This window comes from Parasteatoda tepidariorum, chromosome 2, assembly GCF_043381705.1.
Source record: "Parasteatoda tepidariorum isolate YZ-2023 chromosome 2, CAS_Ptep_4.0, whole genome shotgun sequence".
Classification (NCBI taxonomy): domain Eukaryota; kingdom Metazoa; phylum Arthropoda; class Arachnida; order Araneae; family Theridiidae; genus Parasteatoda; species Parasteatoda tepidariorum.
Window position 1 is genome coordinate 47224486 of NC_092205.1, and position 21499 is coordinate 47245984.

The following is a 21499-nucleotide window of genomic DNA, read 5'->3' on the forward strand; positions in this document are numbered from 1 at the left end:
ATTTCTTAAAAATATTAATTTGATAGTTTAAAATTTCTTTTAATTGTACAATATAATTCATAAGCCTGTTATAGTAAAAATAAAAATCTTACTAAAATAGTTTGCCCACACTTTAAAAACTGAATTTCCTAAAATTTCCAGAATAAAATTTACCAAATTTTCGGGATAAAATTAGCAGAATGTTAACTATTTCCTGTGGCTGTTTGTTGCAATTTATTATAAGCGCAACAAATATGTGTTCATAGCACGCTCAAATAAAAAAAAATCAGTATGACAGAAATTTTGTCAAACATAATGCAAAATAGGGTGAAATAATTAATAAACTTAATAATGAATCAAGATCATTTTATTCTTAAACTGCACCATAAGCACACCTCTCTGCCTTAAAATAGGCTTGTCAGCATTGACAAGTGGCATTAGACATCACAAGCACTCAATAATAAGTAGAATATTACATATGAAACATTACTGACATTCAGATATAAGGTTGACAATTTGTAAAATTATTAAAAGAGCTTTTTACCTTTTGTATACAATTTTAATCTATGTTGTACAGATGTGATAGCTCCCAACACAGATAACCTATTTACTCTACTTTTTATATTAGAAGCTGTACCAAATTCATCAGCTAACATTTTTGACACTCTAGAAATTTGATCTTTAGGTGGAATTATAAGGGATATCATACTTGTTCCATTCCTACAAAAGATTGCATACATTACATTAGAAATCAAACATTACAATACGCCTATTTAATTTACAAATAACTACCAATATAATATGCCAAAAGTTCAATTAAAGGTCACTCTTCTGAAGCACCTGTTACTATGCTAACTGAAACTGCCCAGTTCATATACAAAGTCTTCCTTTTAGTAGATTTTCAGATATAAAAATCATTATCTATAGTGTAATAGAAATCAATAAATAGTCCATCCTATCCAATTTAAAAATCATATAAATGAAATCTACAAGATTTCTACTGAGAATGACATAAAATTAAACTAATACACCATCAAAATAAAATTGATTACAATAATTTAAATTGATGATTGACATTTATATTTTGAATAGCGATATACAAATTGGAATCATTTCCAGTCAAGTTGGCATTGTCTCGAAGAAACAGCAAAATACCCGAGTGACTGAACAAAACACTTGCAAGTATTAAATATAATCGTTTCAATTAAAAATGACCGATATGATTGTTTAGCAAGAAGTACATAGAATAGCTTGAATTTTAACAAATTAACATGAATCTAATACCAGGGAAAGATTTCTCTATAGTGATTTGTGGTATAATAATCACTAACTCCTGGCAACTTTCATGTAGTGGGCAGCAAGAAACTTAACATCACAGAAAGGGACAAACTCGAAGGATTTAACTTGTAGTCAACCCTTGGAATAACTTTTTTTTTCTACTTAAAATAAATTTGCAAGTTTAAAATTGATTCGGCTCCATGGCATTTGTAGTTAGTGTGCCAGATTAAGATACGGAAATATCACTCTGCATTGTAGAATCATTATATCAAATCATTTCAGAGCCAGAAAAGCATTTAATTAAGTGAATAGTAGATGTTTAATAAGTGGTTTAAAATTTAATATTTTAAGTTCTTTATAAAATAATGAAAATAAGTTTCACAACTCATTTACATAAAAAATTAAAAAAAAAACAACTTAATTTTCTTAATGTTAAGCTTCCACAAAAATGATATACTAAATAGCTCAGTAATTAATACTATTATTTAAACAAGATCTCTAAACTATTACTGATTATACTGTTAAAAAAAGTATTTTAATATTTGACCTTTTTATAAACTTTAGACACTTCATAATTTAACAGTAATATCAAAACTACATCAAACTACTTAAAAAATCTGTCTTGATTTAGTAAAAAAACTCGAGAAATTTTTAATTTTAGTAGAAGAAACTGGTAACTAAGTAGATATTACCTACATGAAAGATTCAGCAATATGGCACTTAACAAAATACTAATACAATTAAAATTTTGTGATATATTTACCCTCTGGCTGCTTCTAAACTTTTAATTAGTTTCTTAATTTTCCATATTTCAACATTCCTATCAGCACTAGATTCTTCTACGGTATATCCAGTCGATGACATAATGAGAAGTTATGACGCAAAAATTTATAAAATACCTAATAATTATAAAAAATTTAAAAATAATGGATCTGATTGTCCTTCTCAAAACTTTAGAAAGCAACTTTCAAAATCTTCAGTCCAATTTAAGTAAAGTAGAAAATTCCTTCATTTAAGTTCACCAACTGCTGTGTGCTTCCAAGTGTCACACCACGTTGGCACGCTGAAATAATGGTATGTTAGGCTTAGAATACAAACAGAATTCATATAATAAATTTTGCAAAGCTAACCCACCGACAGAAAAAAATTTACATTAATTACACAGAAAATTCTTAAAAATATATTTTTTATAACTTTAATATCTTTTCTTTCAAACAATTTTAACGCAAACGCCTGTAGAAACATTAACAGTTCTGGAATAAGCAAAACAACAGCCGGTCTACATGTTTAAAGGAAAGTTAAAGTAGAATTTTTATGAAAGAATGGCAACGCGATCAAATGAACTAGAAAATTTTTAATTAATCAGATAATGATCTATTTTCGGAAAAAAGTCCTTCGTTTATAAGATTAAAGTAATTTTTCAGTTTGAAACTGAAAAAGAAAACTACATGCTGAAAAATTATTTTTGCAGAGCATTAGTGATTAAAGCTAGTCCATGGCATCACGTTTTATTTACGTTTTGCTTTTGTTTTGATCTTGATTCTCTAGTTGTGAGATTGATGTTTCTCATTAACTGTTTACAATTTCCTATTGATATACATAATTTAAATGGGATTCCAAATAAATAATTGTTTTAAATAAAAATACTATTTTTGTTTACTTATTAGATGTGTAGTGATAACGACGAAAATAAGCAATGTTTTATGACGAAAAAGTTGTAAAATCTATTCGTGACATTATTGAAGATGCACCGAAAACTCTACACAAAGAATATTTACAGACTTTATATGCAGCATTGATTAATAAAAATTTAGATTCGTAAGATCTACATTATTTAGTTATTTCATCTTAAATACACAGAATCTTACTTGCAATTAATGTTTCTTGAAATGAAAACTGTTTTAAGAAAATTTAAAATATTATAGTGATTTAGGTTATAAATACTTGTTTTACCATAGGATATTTCCGTATCGTGATCTGTCGCACCAGCTACTATCGCCAAGGTGCCAAATAGATATTAAACTTGCAAATTTTTTTATAATTGGTCCCTTTCTATGATGTTTTTTTTAGTTTCTCGCGGGCCACTGCCCGGAAGCTTCCAAGACTTGGCGATAATTTTGCCACAGATCACGATACGGAAATCTCCCCGCTATATACTGTCTGTGAAGAAAAGAATAAATATTTTTAGAATAAAGAAATTGCACTTGAATATTTAAAGAAATCTTTCATTATTAAGAAATTACAAAGACATGATTAATGAAATAATTAATAATGTTATAAACAGGATTGGCGAGTTTTTGGCAGTTTTAACCATGGATGGTACTGTCATATGAAAAGCCCTGTGTCACAAACCGAAAAAAATTTGCATTGGTATAAATATTATTATTCAAATCTAAAAAGTACAGTGCACATAATATTTAAATATTAAATCACTGCATATTTTTTATTAATTTATTGTTGAAAAGAAAATTTCTTGAAAAAGAAACAACTGTTTATTACATTAAAGCATTTGAAGAAACCACTGTATGGTAATAAAAGAACTGTTGGAAGCTATATTATTTTAATTATTGTGCCGTAAATCAATGTTATGTCATTGTGACTAACATCTTAAATTTTTGTCAGTTAAAACCAGTTTTTAATGTTTGTCATGCCATATATCCAACCATGCTTCAAGTTATAATAGAATTTACATGTATAATTCTTTTTTTTTTTAATAAAAATTTTAAAGCTTATATATACAGGGATATTCTAACCAGAATATCTCTAAATCTGATCACTGTCTCTAAGATTATAATATTTTGTTAAAATATATTTTATATTTTCCCCTTTTATTTAAAAAGCTTTATATTTTGAAATGTTGATTACAAATTATTATTATTTTTTAAAATAATTACTGATTTCTTCTAATTTTAGGACTACAGACATTGATGCCATTGTGAGTTCACTTCTGCTGTTAGTCATTGATTTTGAAGCTTCTATTTCTAGGCGTCATTTAGCCACTGTGATATTGCAAAGATTGCCACCCATAACTGATATTTCAGAAATTATCAATCTAGATGTTGGTTACTCCTTGGTATATGCTCTTCCTGTTTTACTAGCTCAAGTATGTGTTGAATAAATTAAAAAAAAAATTTTTTTTAATCTGTAAAACTTTTCAAATAATTTATTTGCCTGTTCATCTTAATTTCAGCATCATAATTATTTGCTATAGTACTTCTGATATTAATTTTACTTGTTTATAATTTAAAAAAAAAATATATATTTATTGTGTACTTTGATTTCATTTATTTATTTTCTGATTTTGATTTATTTGCTTTATCATATTTTCAGTTCAAAAATGTTATTTATTTGATTTTTGAATGGGTTTTTTATTATTCTAATGTTGCTTTTTTTTACTTCAATAAAATCGATTCTGCACTTATTCTAGCTTTGTTTTTGTTTTGGAAGTCCTGTTCAATTTGTATACAGTGTTTAGGTTCACTTCATTTTTTACTCTCATTGTGATCAAAAAATAAAATAAATATAATTTTTTTCTTTTAGTTTTAATTTGTTATATCTATTTAACTTGTTTGTGTTAAAAAAATGTTTTTAGATATTCTCTTTTGCAAAAATATCTAAACAATAATCAAATTTAACAAAACTCTTTTTTATTTCTGCTTAGAAAATTCATTACACACTTCATATGTCGTGTATTACAATCTGATCTTAATTTACTTCTTAATTCTGTAAAAGTAAGAATATCTTTTTTGTTTTAAAAACTAGTACAAAATGTTATTAATACAGTTGACTATTTTTAATTTGAATTAAAAAAAAGTTAGAATTAAAAAAATTTAAACTAACAAAAATGTGCATTAGTTAAAAATTAGCCGTACAAAAATCCAAACATTAAACAATATCACACTGAAGTATTTATGAAATAAATGTACCTGAAAATATATTTTATTTTAAATATGCATTTTGCAATATAATGTAATTCAAAGTTCATAAACTCATTGTATAAGTTCATTGTATTTGCTTACACCAGAGATATATTAAAAAGAAAAAAAAGTCTGAAGACAAGTATTATAACTGCTTTTATATGATTCATTTAAAAAATTGTAACTAGAATACATAAATGGTGATAATAAAATGACTTTTACCTCCTTGAATAAATACTACCTTCTTTCTTAACTCTTTTTATCATTCCCTTTTCTATTATGAAACCTTCATTATGTCTTTCAGAAAATTGGCATTTAAACATTTAATTTTGTTTGTGATTTTCGTTGTATTGTTTCATACTAATTTATTTCCATGTTTTTTTCAAACATTGAAAGAAAAAGAAACTGAGTTTTTAATTTAAGTGCATTATTTTAAATATTATAAATATTTTGCATTTTGCTTTTATCTGCTCTTATTAGAGGTTATAAACGTCTTGTTATAATTTATTTTGATATTTATATTGTGTTATTTTTTTCCTTGTATACAGTATAACAGTATACAGTATAAAGCAATTAGTTAATTAGCTATAGCATAATTTTACACATTATTTTAGTGAAATATTTGTGTATGAAATTTTTTATTTATTTTGTATGGACATTTAATATAATAATTATATTAAAATAGTCTATTTTTTAATATAATTTGTATTGCATTTTTTATAGTTCTTTATTCCTTTTTTTTTTCTTCAGAACATTGATGATTTTGGAACTAAGTCAGTCATTCGAAAGTTGGCATGGTAAGAAAAAAAAAAGTTTTTAGTTGTTTCTCATCCTTCTTTCTGAGTAATTCTCTGAAAATAGGCTGAAATGATGTAAATGAAGACTATTTTAGTTTTATTTTCTGTAGAAAAAGGAATAAATTACAGTGAAACCTTCAGAAAAAATTACCTCTATGTAGCGACCTATTTACGACCACTTTTGGAAGGCACATAATTTTCTCCATAGACTTTGTGTTGAAGAAAACCTTTGGAAGAGACCGTCAAACCTCAGCAACCATGCAAATCTAAGCACCAAATGCAGGAAAGGTCAAATAAGGAAACACAAAGAAAAATCAAAATGAAAAATATTAACAAAACAAATATGTAGATTAAAATGTATTCAAAATATTTGTGTGAGGCTCTTATTTAAAGAGCTCTTTTTGAGGATATCTGAAAAAGATCTATAACCTCATGTTGCAGTCAGAGTGCACTAAAGACAGTGCTATCTATTTTTAGAGGTGAAAGTTAAATTAGTAAACAAAAGTTATTTTAGAAAAAACTAATCATCTCAAGCAAACAAAACTCTTCTCATCTTTTAAAGCTGACTAATTTTTATGATGTAAAAGTAAATACAAACTTAAGCAAAAAATATATTTGTTTATTTATTTAAAATAGTTCTATCATTCATAATTGATAAATTTGTTTTTACACATAATTATATAAATATGGATTATTTTTATTGATGCCAAATTTTATTCATGACACCAGCACAAGTAGCATTTCCACCCCAAGAAAAGGTTACTGACTAAAATTAAAATCGTTTGCGAAAACTCATGTACCTTCGATAACATTTATGTCAATGGAGATAATACCTAAGAACGACCAACCTATATTAACGACTATTTTACTGTGGAACAGAGAGTTACACCCGAGAGGTTTCACTGTTCAGTAGTTTGAGGATGCCTTTATTACATTACCTCATAAGTTTCAAACAGGGTTGGCAAGATTTTGCCGCAGGTGGAAAAAACCATGGTAAATACCGGTAAAAACCGTCCTGGCAAAAACAGGTTTTTGCCAAGCAAATTGGCAAAAACCTATATTTTCCAAGATGAGAGGACAAAAACACATTTTTGATACAAAATTATTCCTAAAATTGAAATATATATACTATAAATATAAATAATTACAAAAAAATTAACAAAATTATTATTCCATAATTAAATGATAATGTAATAATATATCATTTTAGTAGTTTAAAACATTATTGATTGGAAAATTTGTGATTATTCTTTTTTTTTTCCAGTGAAATGAACTTATTTTAAATTAATATAACTATAATTTAAACCATAAAATATCTATCAATATGTGTAGTTAATTATTGTACAAATAATAAATTTTTATAATAAATAATAATATTATACACATAATAATATTTATTTATTTGTAAAAAATCATTTATTTTAGGATTCTAAAATGAAAAGAGATCACAAACTTTCAATCTTTTAAAAATTATTACCATTATATTAATTATTAATATGTTAAAAATAATTTTTTTATGTAATGTATCAAAATTATTATTCCTTATGATTGATTTAAATTTGTTTCAAGTATTTTGTAATAATATTTAAGCAGCAATTTAGATAATTTGGTTTTTGCCGGTTTTTACCAGGTATTTGCCACTGTCCTGGCAAAAACCCCTTTTTGCCGGCAAAAACTCCAACCCTGGTTTCAAATAATATTTTTTAACTTGTGAAATCTCATTTCTTTACTCGCAACTCTTACAACTTAACTTTAGAATACAAAAAAATAAATAAAAAACTTCATTTCTCACTGAAGAAAAAGGTCATTTCTCTTGATCAACTTTTATCTTTTAAAATTAACACTTGTATTGTTTCTGTGTATTAAGTTAATTTTTTGGTTTTTAAATGGAATTTTTTATATAGCAATAAGTTTGAAACTCATAATTCATATTATTCTTTCTCTCATAGCGATTCAGAATGTTTCAGATGGATGGCATAATTAATTTGGTTGGAAAAAGTATTCTAAGAACATGTTCTGATAAAACTGCAAAACAATTTTCAGTAAACTGGGAGAAGTTTAAAAAGAAACTAAATAAAGGAATCACTTCTCCTTATGGGATAGTTTAAGAATATATATTGTATTTTAATTTTATTCATGGGCTTAAACTTTAACAGCAAATAATGTTATTTTCTCATTCTCACACTGTGAGAAAATGGCACTTTAATGAGTGATTGATTCTAATGTTTTTAAAGACTGGTTAAAAAAGATATTTTTGCTTTTATATTGTTACTTTTTTGAAACAGTTAAGGACTGACAAACACTGAAATATGTTCATTAAATATATCATTTTAAATGTGTTTATAAAAAAATTATTTTTCCTACACCATGTTATCCTCACTTTAATTAAAACTTATAATAATTTGAATATTTTTTAAAATATCAAGCTAAGTTTTTGTCTAGTACCTTCTTATTACAAAAAATTACAAATTTCTGACGCAATTATTTTTCTTGTTGTCACTACCAGAAAATAGCATATTTATAGAGAATGACACTTCTAATACTTAGTAGTAAATTATGACTTAACTAAACTTGCATTCTTAATGTTTAATTTTAATATTTCTTTTTGTTTTAGGTGTTTATGTAATGAAAATTGGCCTGTTGAGTATCAATGGAAACTCTTAACATTTTTATCTAAAGTTGTAGTATCAGCAAAATCACCACTCACACAAGGTTAGTATTTATTTTTTTAAATACTGTAGGAATATGTGAGTTTATTTAGCAATAAGTATTAATTAAATTAATTTAATCATTAAATATTTATTAAAAAAGAAATTTAAAGTTTAATAAGTAATAAATATTTATTATTATTATTTACCCCAAAACTCTAGTATAATGGTTAGCTTTAAAGGACTGCTAGCAATTAGCATAGTTATCTTTATCAACAAGTCAACAATGTTACTGATAACTTTCTCTACCTATATATTAAGTGTATATATAATTAAAGATATCTTATAATACTTATATATCTTATAAATATATACAGAATTGAGATTGGTCTAATTTAAGTACAATTAGGTAATTGTTAGATTGATCCTCCTCTATATGCAAATTTTCTGGAGAATAATTGTACCTCTAAAACTGTGTGGCTAACAACCCATTCAACAAAGTGGAAAAACTTTGCTTTGGTTATAGAAAATCATTAAATTCCTTATTGATATTTGTTACTACAGCTCATGTGTGTTCATGAGTGATTTACTATTTTCCTGTTTTATAAATAATTACAAAAACTATATTTTGTTTAAATTTTTTTTTTAAATGTCTTGATATGTATTTATACAATGTGACTTTTTAGAATCAAACACATTTTCATACAGGCTTACAAATTCTTGTGAATTAGACAGGATTAAGATAAACTCTTTTAGCATTGTTTCTTAAGCCTGCTGTATTTGCGATTTCAAGATATTATTGCAAGTTCATGATTATTGATGAAATGATTATCCATTATGTTATTTATCTTCATTTAGATCAGAGACAAAATATCTGGTACTCATCTTGCATATTCTGCACATAATCGTGTGTTGACACTATTTTTTTATTTTAGAATATCGTATTTACTAAGCAACAAAATGAAAAAAAAAAATTCTTATTCCTGAAAAATTTAGTTTGCTCTATATTTTGTCCATATGAGAATTTATTCATGAGATATGATATAAGTTAAACGTTTTATCCATTGTTAAGGAAGTTTATGCATTTGCAAGATGTTGCTTATACAAGATTAAGTTTTTTCTATGTGTAAAAATATAATATTTAATTTTTCCCATATTTATGGATAGAACTTGTTATCTATAGTTTCTGCACAACAGAATTCGGTAGTAAATTTGACAATTGCTGAATGTTTTTAAAATTTGAATCTTACTTATTAGTTTTGTGGCATATTATTGTAGGTGATATGACAAAAATTACTTCTTTGCTTTCTGAATGGCTGATTACTCCAGCAAGTATACCTATTTCTAATAGAATGCAAGGGTTTAGAAAGTCTCCCAGTTCACTGTCCATAACAGAAATTGACGGGTCGACTGCTCAAGACTTTTTTACAATATTAAATTATGGTAAAAATATTTTTTTTAAGCTTAAGACTGTATAATTTTCATTTCATTTTAAATATTTTTTATTTTGACATAAAAAAAATTAAGTTTATCGAAAATCAACATGTAAGTTATTTAGAATTTCATCAAGTTAAATTCATTTCAAAATGAAATGAGTTCAATAATATATTGTAGCATTATATAAATTATTAAAAAAAATATTTTAACGTATTTCATCTTTCTTATATTTAAATAATCTTAATTAAATCTTATTATATAAGAGGTAATTCTTTTATTATATTAGAAGAAAATATAAAGCTCATTTGCAATAGTAATTTTATTATTGCATTCATAATTAAGATTCATATTTATCTTAGTATTTTCTTTGTGCTATTTTTTAAGTAATGTGTTTTGCAAATTACGAAGAAAAAAAAGTTTCTTTTGACTTTTAGTAATGTCTTAATGATAAATTTTTATTTTTAAAATGTATGTTTCTTTGCCCAAAATATTTAGAATTAAGCTTGCTCCTAATGATTGTCATAATGTAAAATACTTAAAGTTCAGAATTAAAATGTGGAATTGAATGTAATTAAAGCAAATTTTTTTTAAAAAAATTTTTATTTTTCAAATAAATGCATATATTTATGCTTATTAATTAACAATTGCATGATATCATGTAGTTGATGTTTTAAGTAATTTCATCATTTGGTTGTTATTGCCGTTTTTTCTTCTAAATTTTCTCCAAAGTTTCTAGGAGTATCTTATCAAAATGATCGCAACTAATGCCTTATCATTAACTTTGTGGTTTAGAAGCAAAATTTATATTCTTAGAACTTTGGTAGCTAACTATTATTTTGAATAACTTGAGCATCTGTAAAATACTTTTTACTTTTTTAAATTTGTCATTTATTTCTTTATCTCTTCTTCAAAGTTCTCAAATTCATAATAATAAAAGCAATGAATTTCATAACAATTAGTAGAAATTAGATGACAGTTATTACAAATGAATTTGTTCTATAATTTTCCTTTTTTAACATTTTATTTCAATTTTGCTGATTGCTTCTTTAATCCTTTTGCACACAATGACTAGTCAGGTTAATTGTCTGAATTTAAAAAGTGAATCTGAATATCATCACAGGTTATTTATAATAACTCATTACAGCATTATTGTATACAGTTTTAATCACAGAACGATGCTGCATCTTTTTATTTCTAGGCAAAAAGGCATCTTGTTTTCTCTGCAAGCAATGGTGTTTTTTTCTATTTTTAATGCTATTATTTTTTGCTTAGAAATAAATATAGCAGGTACTCAATGATCCTACTTTCACAAAATCAGAAGTGCTTTCAAAATTTAAACATCGTGGGTTAATTGGGTATATTTTATAAGTGAAAAAAATTTAAATTATACATTAAATTATAAAAAATAGTGATATGTTAAAAGTGTTTGATAAAAAATAATGAAGATATTAATTTTTTAAATGTTTGTATTATTAGATAATTTTAGCAATGTGGTTTGTGTATATATGCCCTTTCACAATGTTGCAGCACTATTAATACCATTGGAATTTATGGATTACATGATATCATTTGATTGCTGATCGATCACAGGAAACTGCAATATCTTTGCACAAATTTTATGTGTTGTTTAAATCTGTAATTAATGAATGATACAAATAGTGACTACTATGCAAATTTTTGCACTGTTTTTAAAACTTTAAAAATTTTATGCAAAATATATTATTAATAATATATTAAAGATATTATAAACTTTCACCTTTGAATAAAGTCAAAAGTCTCAATTATATTTATGGACTTCTTGTGTTAGGAGAGTGTCAGTTAATCAAGTGTTGAATAAATAAGTGTAGAATGCAATATTCTACTTTACAAAGTATGTGGTTTCAATAACAGGCCGATGAGTCTTTCTATATTGTTTGACTTTTGGTGTACAGTGCATAACTAAGCTTGATAATTTATATAAAAAAATATTGACTAAATTAATTTTTTAGAATATAGCTGAATAGGTATATGTAAAATGGTAGAAAACGCGACCGAATACAACAAGTAAGTAGCTCTTAATAATTAATGACACGTGCAAAAATAAACAGTTTTAAAATTTATTAATAATGTGCATACTTTTGTATTTAGCCATTATATATCTGAAAGCATTTTAAAAGTCCAGAGTGTGTGTCTAGTTCATTGTGATGAATTGTGATGTCTAGTTCATAAGAAAGCTTTAATTAAAAATATATATATATTGGTTCAATTAGATAGGAATTTCAAAATAATATAACTGAAACGATACTGAATTCATTATAAATAACTGAGCATTTTTTATTTGTATTATCATTAAAAAAAATACCTACCATAACTTAAATGCAAAATGTCATAAATATAGCCCATAAATAATGTGAAATGATTAATAAGGGGAAATTTTGTTTATTTTGCTAAGGTTAAGGAAACATTAATTTTTTTAAATGTATTATACACTTTACAGAAATATATTTGTACACATGTTTCTACAAATGTAGTTGTTGGCTGAAAAGGTTAATATTTTCTGTTGCTTATTATTCTTATTTTATTACTTACAGCATCAGTTATAAATACAGAATATTTCCGCAACATTCAGGTATTTTCAATGCTAAGATCCTATTTATGCATCTCGAATGAAGTTGAAGGAAGAGGATGTAAATATATTTACATTTTTGAAATCTAATGCTAAAAATTTATTATGTTTAATTTTTTAACACCAATTTTCTTTCCAGCTAAGCAAAGACTGACTGCTGTTGGTAACTATGGATCGGAAGAGCTGAGTTTATCGATTAGAGAATATTGTTTGAGGATTATTGACCAAGTGGATCGACGTTAGTATAAGAATTGTGTATCAAAAATTTTCATGCATCTTAAAATAATAATTGTGGCCTCAACATCTCGTGCATTCGCAGAAAAAACATAAACATTACAGAAAAAAGAACAGAAAAATTATATGATATGATCATTAATAAACAAAGAAAATCTAAATAAATTTAGTTGTCATTGGCTTAATATATTAAAAATTATGAGGATTTTTATATGTAAATAATTTTTTATTTATTTTATGGTATGAATTAGTAATGCTTATTTATTATCTCTTCTTAATATTATTTTCTGTTAATATTAGGTATTTATTTTGGTTATCATTATTTAAAATTAAAAACTTAAAACTGAAATTGTTCTTTCCTATTATATAATTAAATATTTGCATGATATTGCCCCATTTTGATAAAATATTTAGTTATCGCTTCACAATTATTAAAAAGTAAATAGGTTATAAAACATTTTCTGCGAAAATCGTATGGTTTACATTTGCATTTAAAATAGTGAATACAAAACAACTATCTAGGGTTCTAAAATGTTAAGAATTTAATTTTTGTACTAATGCTAAGTAATTTCTTAAGTAAAAAATAATTAATGATTTTTAATAAGAGCCAAAAACAAAATAAGAATTTCAAATTTTTTTTTTTTTAATAATGTTGCTATGAGTAATTGAACAAAATCATTTTTTTAAAAACTTTATCTCAATAGAACAGGAAACCTAATCTATTGAACTATATGTGTGTTAATAGAATAAAACATTTTAGAATTTGTAATGGAGGTGTTGTTGTGATGTACACTTGATTCTTTGTAGTTATCACAATCAGGCAGCAGAATCTTAATATTTAAATTTTGGCAATCTTTATCATCTTTTTGTCTAGTAGTTAGAGACAGGCCTCACTACACTAGAAGTCTAAAATTATTCTTTTGCATAGAGGGTATGATTATCAGATCAAGCATATATTGATTTTAAATTTTAAAAATATCTTATTTTTAATGGATAGGCTGTGGGGAAGGACTGAAGCACCTCACCTTAAATCTATCAAAGAAAGATCAAATAAACATTGAAGGACCAATTAGAAATAGAGGGAAAGACCTGTAAATGATGATTTATTGAAAATAGGCTTTACCTGAAATTAGGCTAATTGATCCAACCCAATGATGTTGATTGTTTCTCTCAAAAAGTTTGGCAAGTGGAAAAGCCGCATAAGTCCTTAGAAAATTATAGTACACACATAAATTGATGAGACATCATAAACATGGATGTTAAGAAACAAATATATTTGAATTGCATTCCCAGCATTTACTATAAATCATAAAGAGTGTTTTACAAAATAATTTATAATTTCTAACAAAAAAATTAAAAACTCAATTTTATTTGATTTGCTGTTTAAATGAAACACAATTATAGTTTTTAACTTTAAAGTTTCGATTTTATAAAAATTATTATTTTTTTTTTAAATTTAATGACCTGCTATTTATTTATATTTGCTTTTAACAGGTACTGCTTCAGACAGTATGGCTCAGTTTCAAAAAGCTGTATGTATTTATAATTTTTAATTTCTTTAAAACAATATACTAGTTTTTTATAGTCTACTTAACGTAAAATAAATATTTTTTATAATTTATTTAAAGTGATTTCGTTTTATTAAATATTTTACTTATTTTCTCAACACTTGAAAATTTCCTTCTTCAGTTTTTCTTTTTATACTCCTTCTTTCTGTATCCTTTTTACATTCTTTTTAATAATCTTTCCAAATAAAGTTTATAGTAACACATAAAATCAAATAATCAATTTTAGTAAAGTTTTAACTTGGTGTAATTATGTATTAAGATTAATTAACTGCTCATTCATTAACATTTTATTTTATTTTTCTTCTTTTATATGCTTTATTGCTTATATAATTGGTAAAAATATGCCGAAATGCTTCCCAGGTAAAAGATTTTGAGGCAGAATGCTCTTTCAACTTCTAGTGATCACAAAAAAAACCAGAGCAATCTAATTTAATTTAAAATTATCAGGCTTTTTAATAATTTCTACGAGTATTTAATTTCCATTCTCTTATGATATTGTTTTTTTCCTCCCATCTTCTTGAACTCAACTTTAAGAAGAAAAAAACAGCCATGGCTTAAATAATAATTCAGATTTAAATAACTAAATGGTTTTATAAGTTTTATTTATGCCATACTGTATAGACTATGAACAAAATTACAGTTATAGAAAAATTATACTTATTTGAATGATTCTGTGATATATGATATGATAATATACGATTATACTGAGCTGAAAAACTTTTTGAAACCAATTGAAGATATTTCATAAAATATATTTTTTCGAAATTATTTACTAAATCTTTTTATTTATTTAGGTTAGCATTAGCAATGAAAGGCAATATTTTGAACTTATGTTCATTCAATAAACTATTATTATATTGTTCAAATTCAAGTTGTATATTTATAGTGAATATAAATATCTACAATTTAAAATGGACTTATGTTTGAAAGTCTTTATTTCGGCTTTACCTTACACTTGCGCAAAGTTAAGCATCTTACAGAAAGGTGTTTTATTTTTTACCCTAAATCTACACTATCAATGTATTTTGTACTATATACTTAAATACAATTTACGTCTTATTATACTTAAATACAATTTACGTCGTAAATTGTATTTGTAAGTGGTCGTAAATTTTACGACCACTTTAGGGAGGCGCAGATTCATCATTTAACATACTCATGTAACTCATAATCATTGTGATTATTTTGAAAAAAGTTGTAAATAATTCTCATTTGTTATCTTTTAGTGTGTCATTGAAGCAATCCATCTTTTCAACATAATATGTTTAATGGATTCTGGCATTGTTCATTCCATTTTCCCCATTATTAGACGCATATACGATTACACTTTCTCTAATGCATCGAAAGATCCTGAAGCACAAGATGTTGCTGTGATGGCCAGCTCTATGCAGTTTTTCATGAATCATGGTAGGTTTCTATCATACTGTTATTTTATATTGTTTTGTACTTATGTAAATAGTTCTCAAGTTATTATACATGCTAAAAAATTGCTATTTATTGTTTTAAATGTTTCTTGAGTCACCATAGGAGCTTAAACTTGTTATACACAATTGAAACAGATATATTTCACACAGAAATGTAAAATAATTTGTAAAAAAAAATTTTTGTAGCATAGTTTTTTAAATTTTTTTTTTAAGCAATTCAGAAAAATTTACGGTGTGTTATAAATTATTTTTTAACAGCTGTGTTGGGCATTAAATTTTTATTTTTAAAACTTTGCTTCTTGTTTTTTTTATTATTCTGTATATACAAACTTTCATTTGTATAAATAGCGCATTAAGTATTTTGGGTTTTGCCTACTTATAGGTGTGACATAGCACTACTTTTGACCTTCAAACTCTTTCCCATGTTCATTAACAATTTCCATCCTCCCTTTACATTGTTTTCTTTCCTTTCTAACCAGGTGTGGTAGTATTATAATTTATGAAATTGTGCCCGATACCAACTATGTGTTTGTTTCTTTATCAACCTCTTTTTTTTGCATATTTTGTAGCTGCATTTATTTAATGATCTTTAATTTTTAATTTCTACGCTTTCACTACATTGTATACAATTTCATTTACATACATAGAAAGGTCTACAATAATGGGAAATTTCTAGGATCTGCTACCAATTATAATATATTTTTGCTTCTATGTTTTTACTAAAACATGGTACATTAGCTATGAGGTTAGATGCTATGGCATCTGCGATTTATAAATCCATTGTATATATATTTATAAATAGTGATATTTTTTGTACTTTTCTTACTTTTGTTTTACCTTAGTTTAAGTTAAGAAATTTAAATATTAACTTGTTCCTTCTTTTTAAATTTTTTTAGGTAGTTCAGTCATGCATAAACCAGACAGTTTGTATACTTACCTCTTCTGTGATCTGCTTAATGTGTGTTATAAGGACAATTATATAACATTTGAAATTTTACAGTTAATGAAGGATAATCTATCACAACTATGTTATCATAGTAGCATATTAGAAAAGTATTTTCCTACATTTTTAAAGGTAAGATAGACTTATAGTTTTTCTCTAATTTCAAAATACTTTTTTTATACTTGCATATTAAAATGTTTTGAACTCAATAAGAACTTTTACTTTAAATTACAATTTTCAAAAAATTTTAATTTAATTACTCTTCCACATGATTTCATTGTACAATCAACTTGCTTAGTGGGATTATTTACAATACGTATTTCAATTGCGTGTTAGTTTAAATTTCATATGTGTGTTAAAATTAGCATTGGCATGTTAAATATTAATCATTTATATTCATACTTTGTTAATATTTTTACTTTGTTTTCTCATCTATTTTAAAATAATTATTATCTATTAACAAAATGCTTTTTATGTAAATAAAGTAATTAATAATATGTTAATATTTATTTTAAAAATGAAATACTTGTGGGCAAAAAATTCTAAATTTTTCCCAATTTTTCTTAAAGAAATGAGAATAATGGCACATTGTAATTTACTAAATATTAACTCAGTAAATTACAATATGCCATTATTATTTCCTTACAATGAAACATCATAATAGAACATTTTTAGTTTCCTTCTGAATAAGATATTTCATTATCCATTATTTTAATAAAATTGCTAATATTATTTCTTTACTTTGAAACATCATATTAAAGTAGTTTTAGTTACTTTCTGAAAAGAAAATTTGAATGTACTATTATTCATTCATAATGCTAACTACTTAAATTGCTACTATTATTTTTTTTACGTTGAATCATCATAATAGAGTAATTTTTAAGTACTTTCTGAATAAGATATTTTACTATCTATTTATAATGCTGACTATTAAAATTGCTAACTAAATAAGAATTTAAAGAAAGTATAAGCAATATCATGTTATTTAAAAATAGTCAAAATGAATAATAACTTTCTTCATTGTTTATAACCTGAGTTTATGTATTAATATAAGATTTTATGATTTTGCTTCAAATTTTTTGTATGAAAATTAAGATGGTTTAATTTCAGTATTCTCTACAATTAAAGTAGAGCAATCCTTTTATGCTGTAAATTTTTTAAAGAGCATTAATTTCTAAAGCTTCAAATAAATATCGTGTATCGTAGAAGAGAAAAAAAAATTTTACAACAAGAACCAGTTTAATTAAAATAGTGTTGTTTATTTATGCTTACTCTGTGAACATAAATTTATGAACTGAAATTATCATTACTTAAAAATATTACAGGTTTTAGCTTGGAGGCCAACTACATTTATTGATGACTTCTTAGAATTACTTCCATCATTTTTATCTCAAAATACATCTATTGAGGTGATTATTAAAAAAAATATTATTTATTTCTTCTTTTTTATTTAAGCTTGAAAATTAATTTTAAATATTGTCTTTTTTCTGTTTTATGTATTATGATTAAGCTACATTCATTACTACTATTCTTTAATTATTTCAAGGTTTTTCACTCGCTCTTAGATCTTCCTTGTTTAACTGCTGTTCTTATATTGACTGATAGCAAGGCAAGTGGTTCTGAATCTGGACTTTTAAAAGACCCTTCTTTAGTTGAGGGGGTGAAGAAACCAGAAGTAACATCAGCTATTAAATTTTTACTTCGAAAAACAAGTGGAATAAGTGATATACATAAGAGGTGTAGTATTTATTTAATTGTGTTTGTATAATTAAATACACTGTAATTGTATGTAGAATGACAAAAAATTTTGAATAGCATTTTGATCTTCAAAAAGTACATTACAATTTAAACTAGATTTTTTTGAAGTTAATAAAAATATTTATATTTAATTTAAGTGAAAAAAAATAACTTGTAGCAAATTTTTTTTTCTTTTCAGTTTGTGAATTTTATTTTAAGTCCTAGTTACAAATTAGTAAAATATCACCTGTTGATATAAATTTACCTTATAATAAATTACTATTGACCTAAATATTAAGATTAATTAGTTTTGAATTAAATATTTTTTGCTTTCTCATAAGGTCAAAATAGTCAAAGAAAGGTCCCATTGTAAAATTTCTGATTTTTACTGCATATTGAATATGGCTTCCAAAATTCACTCTATTATTAATATAATGGATTTTTATCTTGGCAATGACAATTTTAGAATGACACTTTTTAAACTTTTATGCTTTGAATAAACATGTCTTAAATGTTTGCTTTTTTGGATTAGTTTTGGCTAATTGCTGTGCCTATAAAAGAATAGGTTAGTGGAGAATATGTGATTGTCATTCTGAAAAATCTCAAAATTTTGAATTGAAAACATATTTTAGGTAGCTGTTAGTGTACAATTCTGATTTATTAATTTTCTTTTATAAATATTTTTAGTGGGGAAAATATGTTTTTAAACAGATTCTCACCTCTAAATCGTTAGCTATCATTTTCTTCTATTCAACTTTACATCTCTGTGAAAAATTCATACATTTCAGGGAAATACAGTAATTTTTATTTAAGTCATTTGTGACACTTTGTTTACTAATTTCTTTTAGAGTTCTTAAACATTTAATTCATTGCCATTCTATGGAACTAGGGCGTTATATTTTAAGACAAGAAAAATAATTAGGAAGTTTTAAAGTTTTTTATCTTTATTTATTTGTTTAAAAATTTAATTGTATTGTTTTAATTTAATGATTATCTGTTACTTAGTTACTTATCACATTTTAGTGCTGTGATATTACATCAAGTATTGGCTACTGTGGGATCAAAAAGTCGTGTTTTGTACTGTGCTGAAGTTGTAGTACCTCTGTTAAAGTAAGATGTGAAGTGTATAATGACTTTTTTTATTTTACAAGAATTTTACAGTATTTTTATTAAACCTTTTATTTTTTGCAGACGCTATTTTGAAGTTATACTACAATATGCTGATATTTCTCTTGCTTCATTTTTGATAACAGCTATTTTAGAACGACTGCCGTTGATATTTCCTGCCAACTATTCTGATGAAATTCACTGGTTTGTAATTGATTATTTTTAAATTTCTTTAACTTGATTGATATGTAAAGTATTTATTTATAGTCTTTTTTTAAATAACTATTTTTCACGTCATATACTTCAAGTATTGTTATAAAAATTTGCAAAATATAAGTACCTATTGAGTATATATAAGATTAAGAATATATATTTTAATTCCTTTAATATGTAAAGCTGCCACAACTTACCATCACTCTATATCAGGTCATGAAACTTCAGTTCTAAAGGTACTCTGTTTAGAAGGAATTTGACTCCGTTAATGGTCCCTTCACAAAACTTTTCATAAAAACGGACCCTTCACAAATTTGTTTATCTTCATTATTGTTTTGTAAATCGAATAAGCCCTTCCCCAGGGGGGGGGGGAGATGGTTTGAGACAAACTAAGTTTCCCTAAATTTAAATCCCAAATTTAGTATTCTAAGAAAATATTTCTTCTTTTACAAACATTGTGTGCACATTCTTATTAATATTAAATCATCATTTTTTTTGTAAATAAATAATTGATTAATTTATATTATTCATAAAATTAATTAATGGAATAGTATGTAAATAAAAATTAATTTCTGTCAATTTTTTAAGTAAAATATGATAAATTTCATTTAAAAAATGTCAATTGAAATTATTAAAAATGTGAGTGATTTTGTTTCCATTATTCGTCCGAAATGAATATTCTGTGTTGAGCAGTATAGGCTGAATACCAAATATTTGTATGTTGCATCTCTAATTTAGTAGCAGCAATTGTTGAGCAGAATCTTGTATCTATTTGCAATTTAAAAACTTCTTGAAAAGGTTTTTTAGCAATTTTTGCAATAACAAGACCATATTTGCACAAAATCACAAAAGCAGGACCCTCGGTTGAAAGAATGTGACTTAGCGCTTTTTTATATTCACAAATTATCAATAGTTTTTTCAAAATTTTGCAAAAACGGGACCTTTCACAAAATGTCTGTACAGACCCCTGGACTAGACTAAAATTTTTGCTCTTCCCTATTTTCACGTAAATTTTTAAAAGATCTAGTTTAAGGAGTTTTTTAGTGGCCAAAACTATAAGAGAATGTAGAAACTAAAAAGAGTAAAACAGTACAAAATGTGATAAACTGGAGCTAATTTAGAAAACTTGTTTAACACTCTCAACTGTTCATCTGAGTCCACATAAGTGAAACAAACTTCAGCTTTAAATCTGCCCGCTCTGATAACAGAACATTTTACGTGTTCATAAAAGATATTTATTTAGTTACTTGAACAGTTTCTTTCTATCCTCAATCCTAAATTCAAGAATTTTTTTCTTTAAGAGGAAAACCTAAGGCATCAAAAACATGCGAAGGTGTTTACACACCTGATGACATAGATTTCAGTCTTTTTGTGATGTATATCTTTGCCAATGTTTTATTAATCTCCCTATTAAAGTCTGAAACTCTGCCTCACCATTTTTTATTTTTGTCTGTGATAAACTTTGGAGAAAGTATGATAGTTTGAAGCGAAATATTTTACAAGATTAAATATACTTGCCTGTTCTAAATTAAAAATTAAAAAAAGATGACTGATCTTTTTGGAATATCCAAGCATTTCTGATTAGCAAATACACAAAATAAATAGAAATCTT

At 25.2% G+C, this 21499-nt stretch overlaps 2 protein-coding genes across 3 annotated transcripts in view; one reads left to right on the top strand and one right to left on the bottom strand.

The window, feature by feature from the left end:
- The window catches only part of LOC107436306 (eukaryotic release factor 1), a 20616-nt gene extending 18012 nt beyond the window's left edge, over positions 1–2604 (bottom strand). The window contains exons 1-2 of the mRNA XM_016047962.3: positions 2021–2604; positions 524–699 (exon numbers count right to left, since the gene is read on the bottom strand). Coding sequence (XP_015903448.1) covers positions 524–699; positions 2021–2121 — 277 coding nt within the window. The 5' untranslated portion in view covers positions 2122–2604. The remainder of the gene's footprint in view (positions 1–523; positions 700–2020) is intronic.
- LOC107436299 (AP-5 complex subunit zeta-1) overlaps positions 2598–21499 on the top strand; it is a 26573-nt gene continuing 7671 nt past the window's right edge. The window contains exons 1-14 of one of the 2 annotated variants that reach the window (XM_043038995.2): positions 2598–3075; positions 4171–4360; positions 5925–5971; positions 8586–8683; positions 9898–10062; positions 12627–12722; positions 12801–12899; positions 14390–14427; positions 15690–15870; positions 16784–16962; positions 18156–18239; positions 18377–18567; positions 19591–19677; positions 19759–19878. In XM_043038995.2, the coding sequence (XP_042894929.1) occupies positions 2954–3075; positions 4171–4360; positions 5925–5971; positions 8586–8683; positions 9898–10062; positions 12627–12722; positions 12801–12899; positions 14390–14427; positions 15690–15870; positions 16784–16962; positions 18156–18239; positions 18377–18567; positions 19591–19677; positions 19759–19878 (1697 nt within the window). In that variant the 5' untranslated portion in view covers positions 2598–2953. The remainder of the gene's footprint in view (positions 3076–4170; positions 4361–5924; positions 5972–8585; positions 8684–9897; positions 10063–12626; positions 12723–12800; positions 12900–14389; positions 14428–15689; positions 15871–16783; positions 16963–18155; positions 18240–18376; positions 18568–19590; positions 19678–19758; positions 19879–21499) is intronic. The other variant, XM_043038996.2, reaches the window with a different exon arrangement.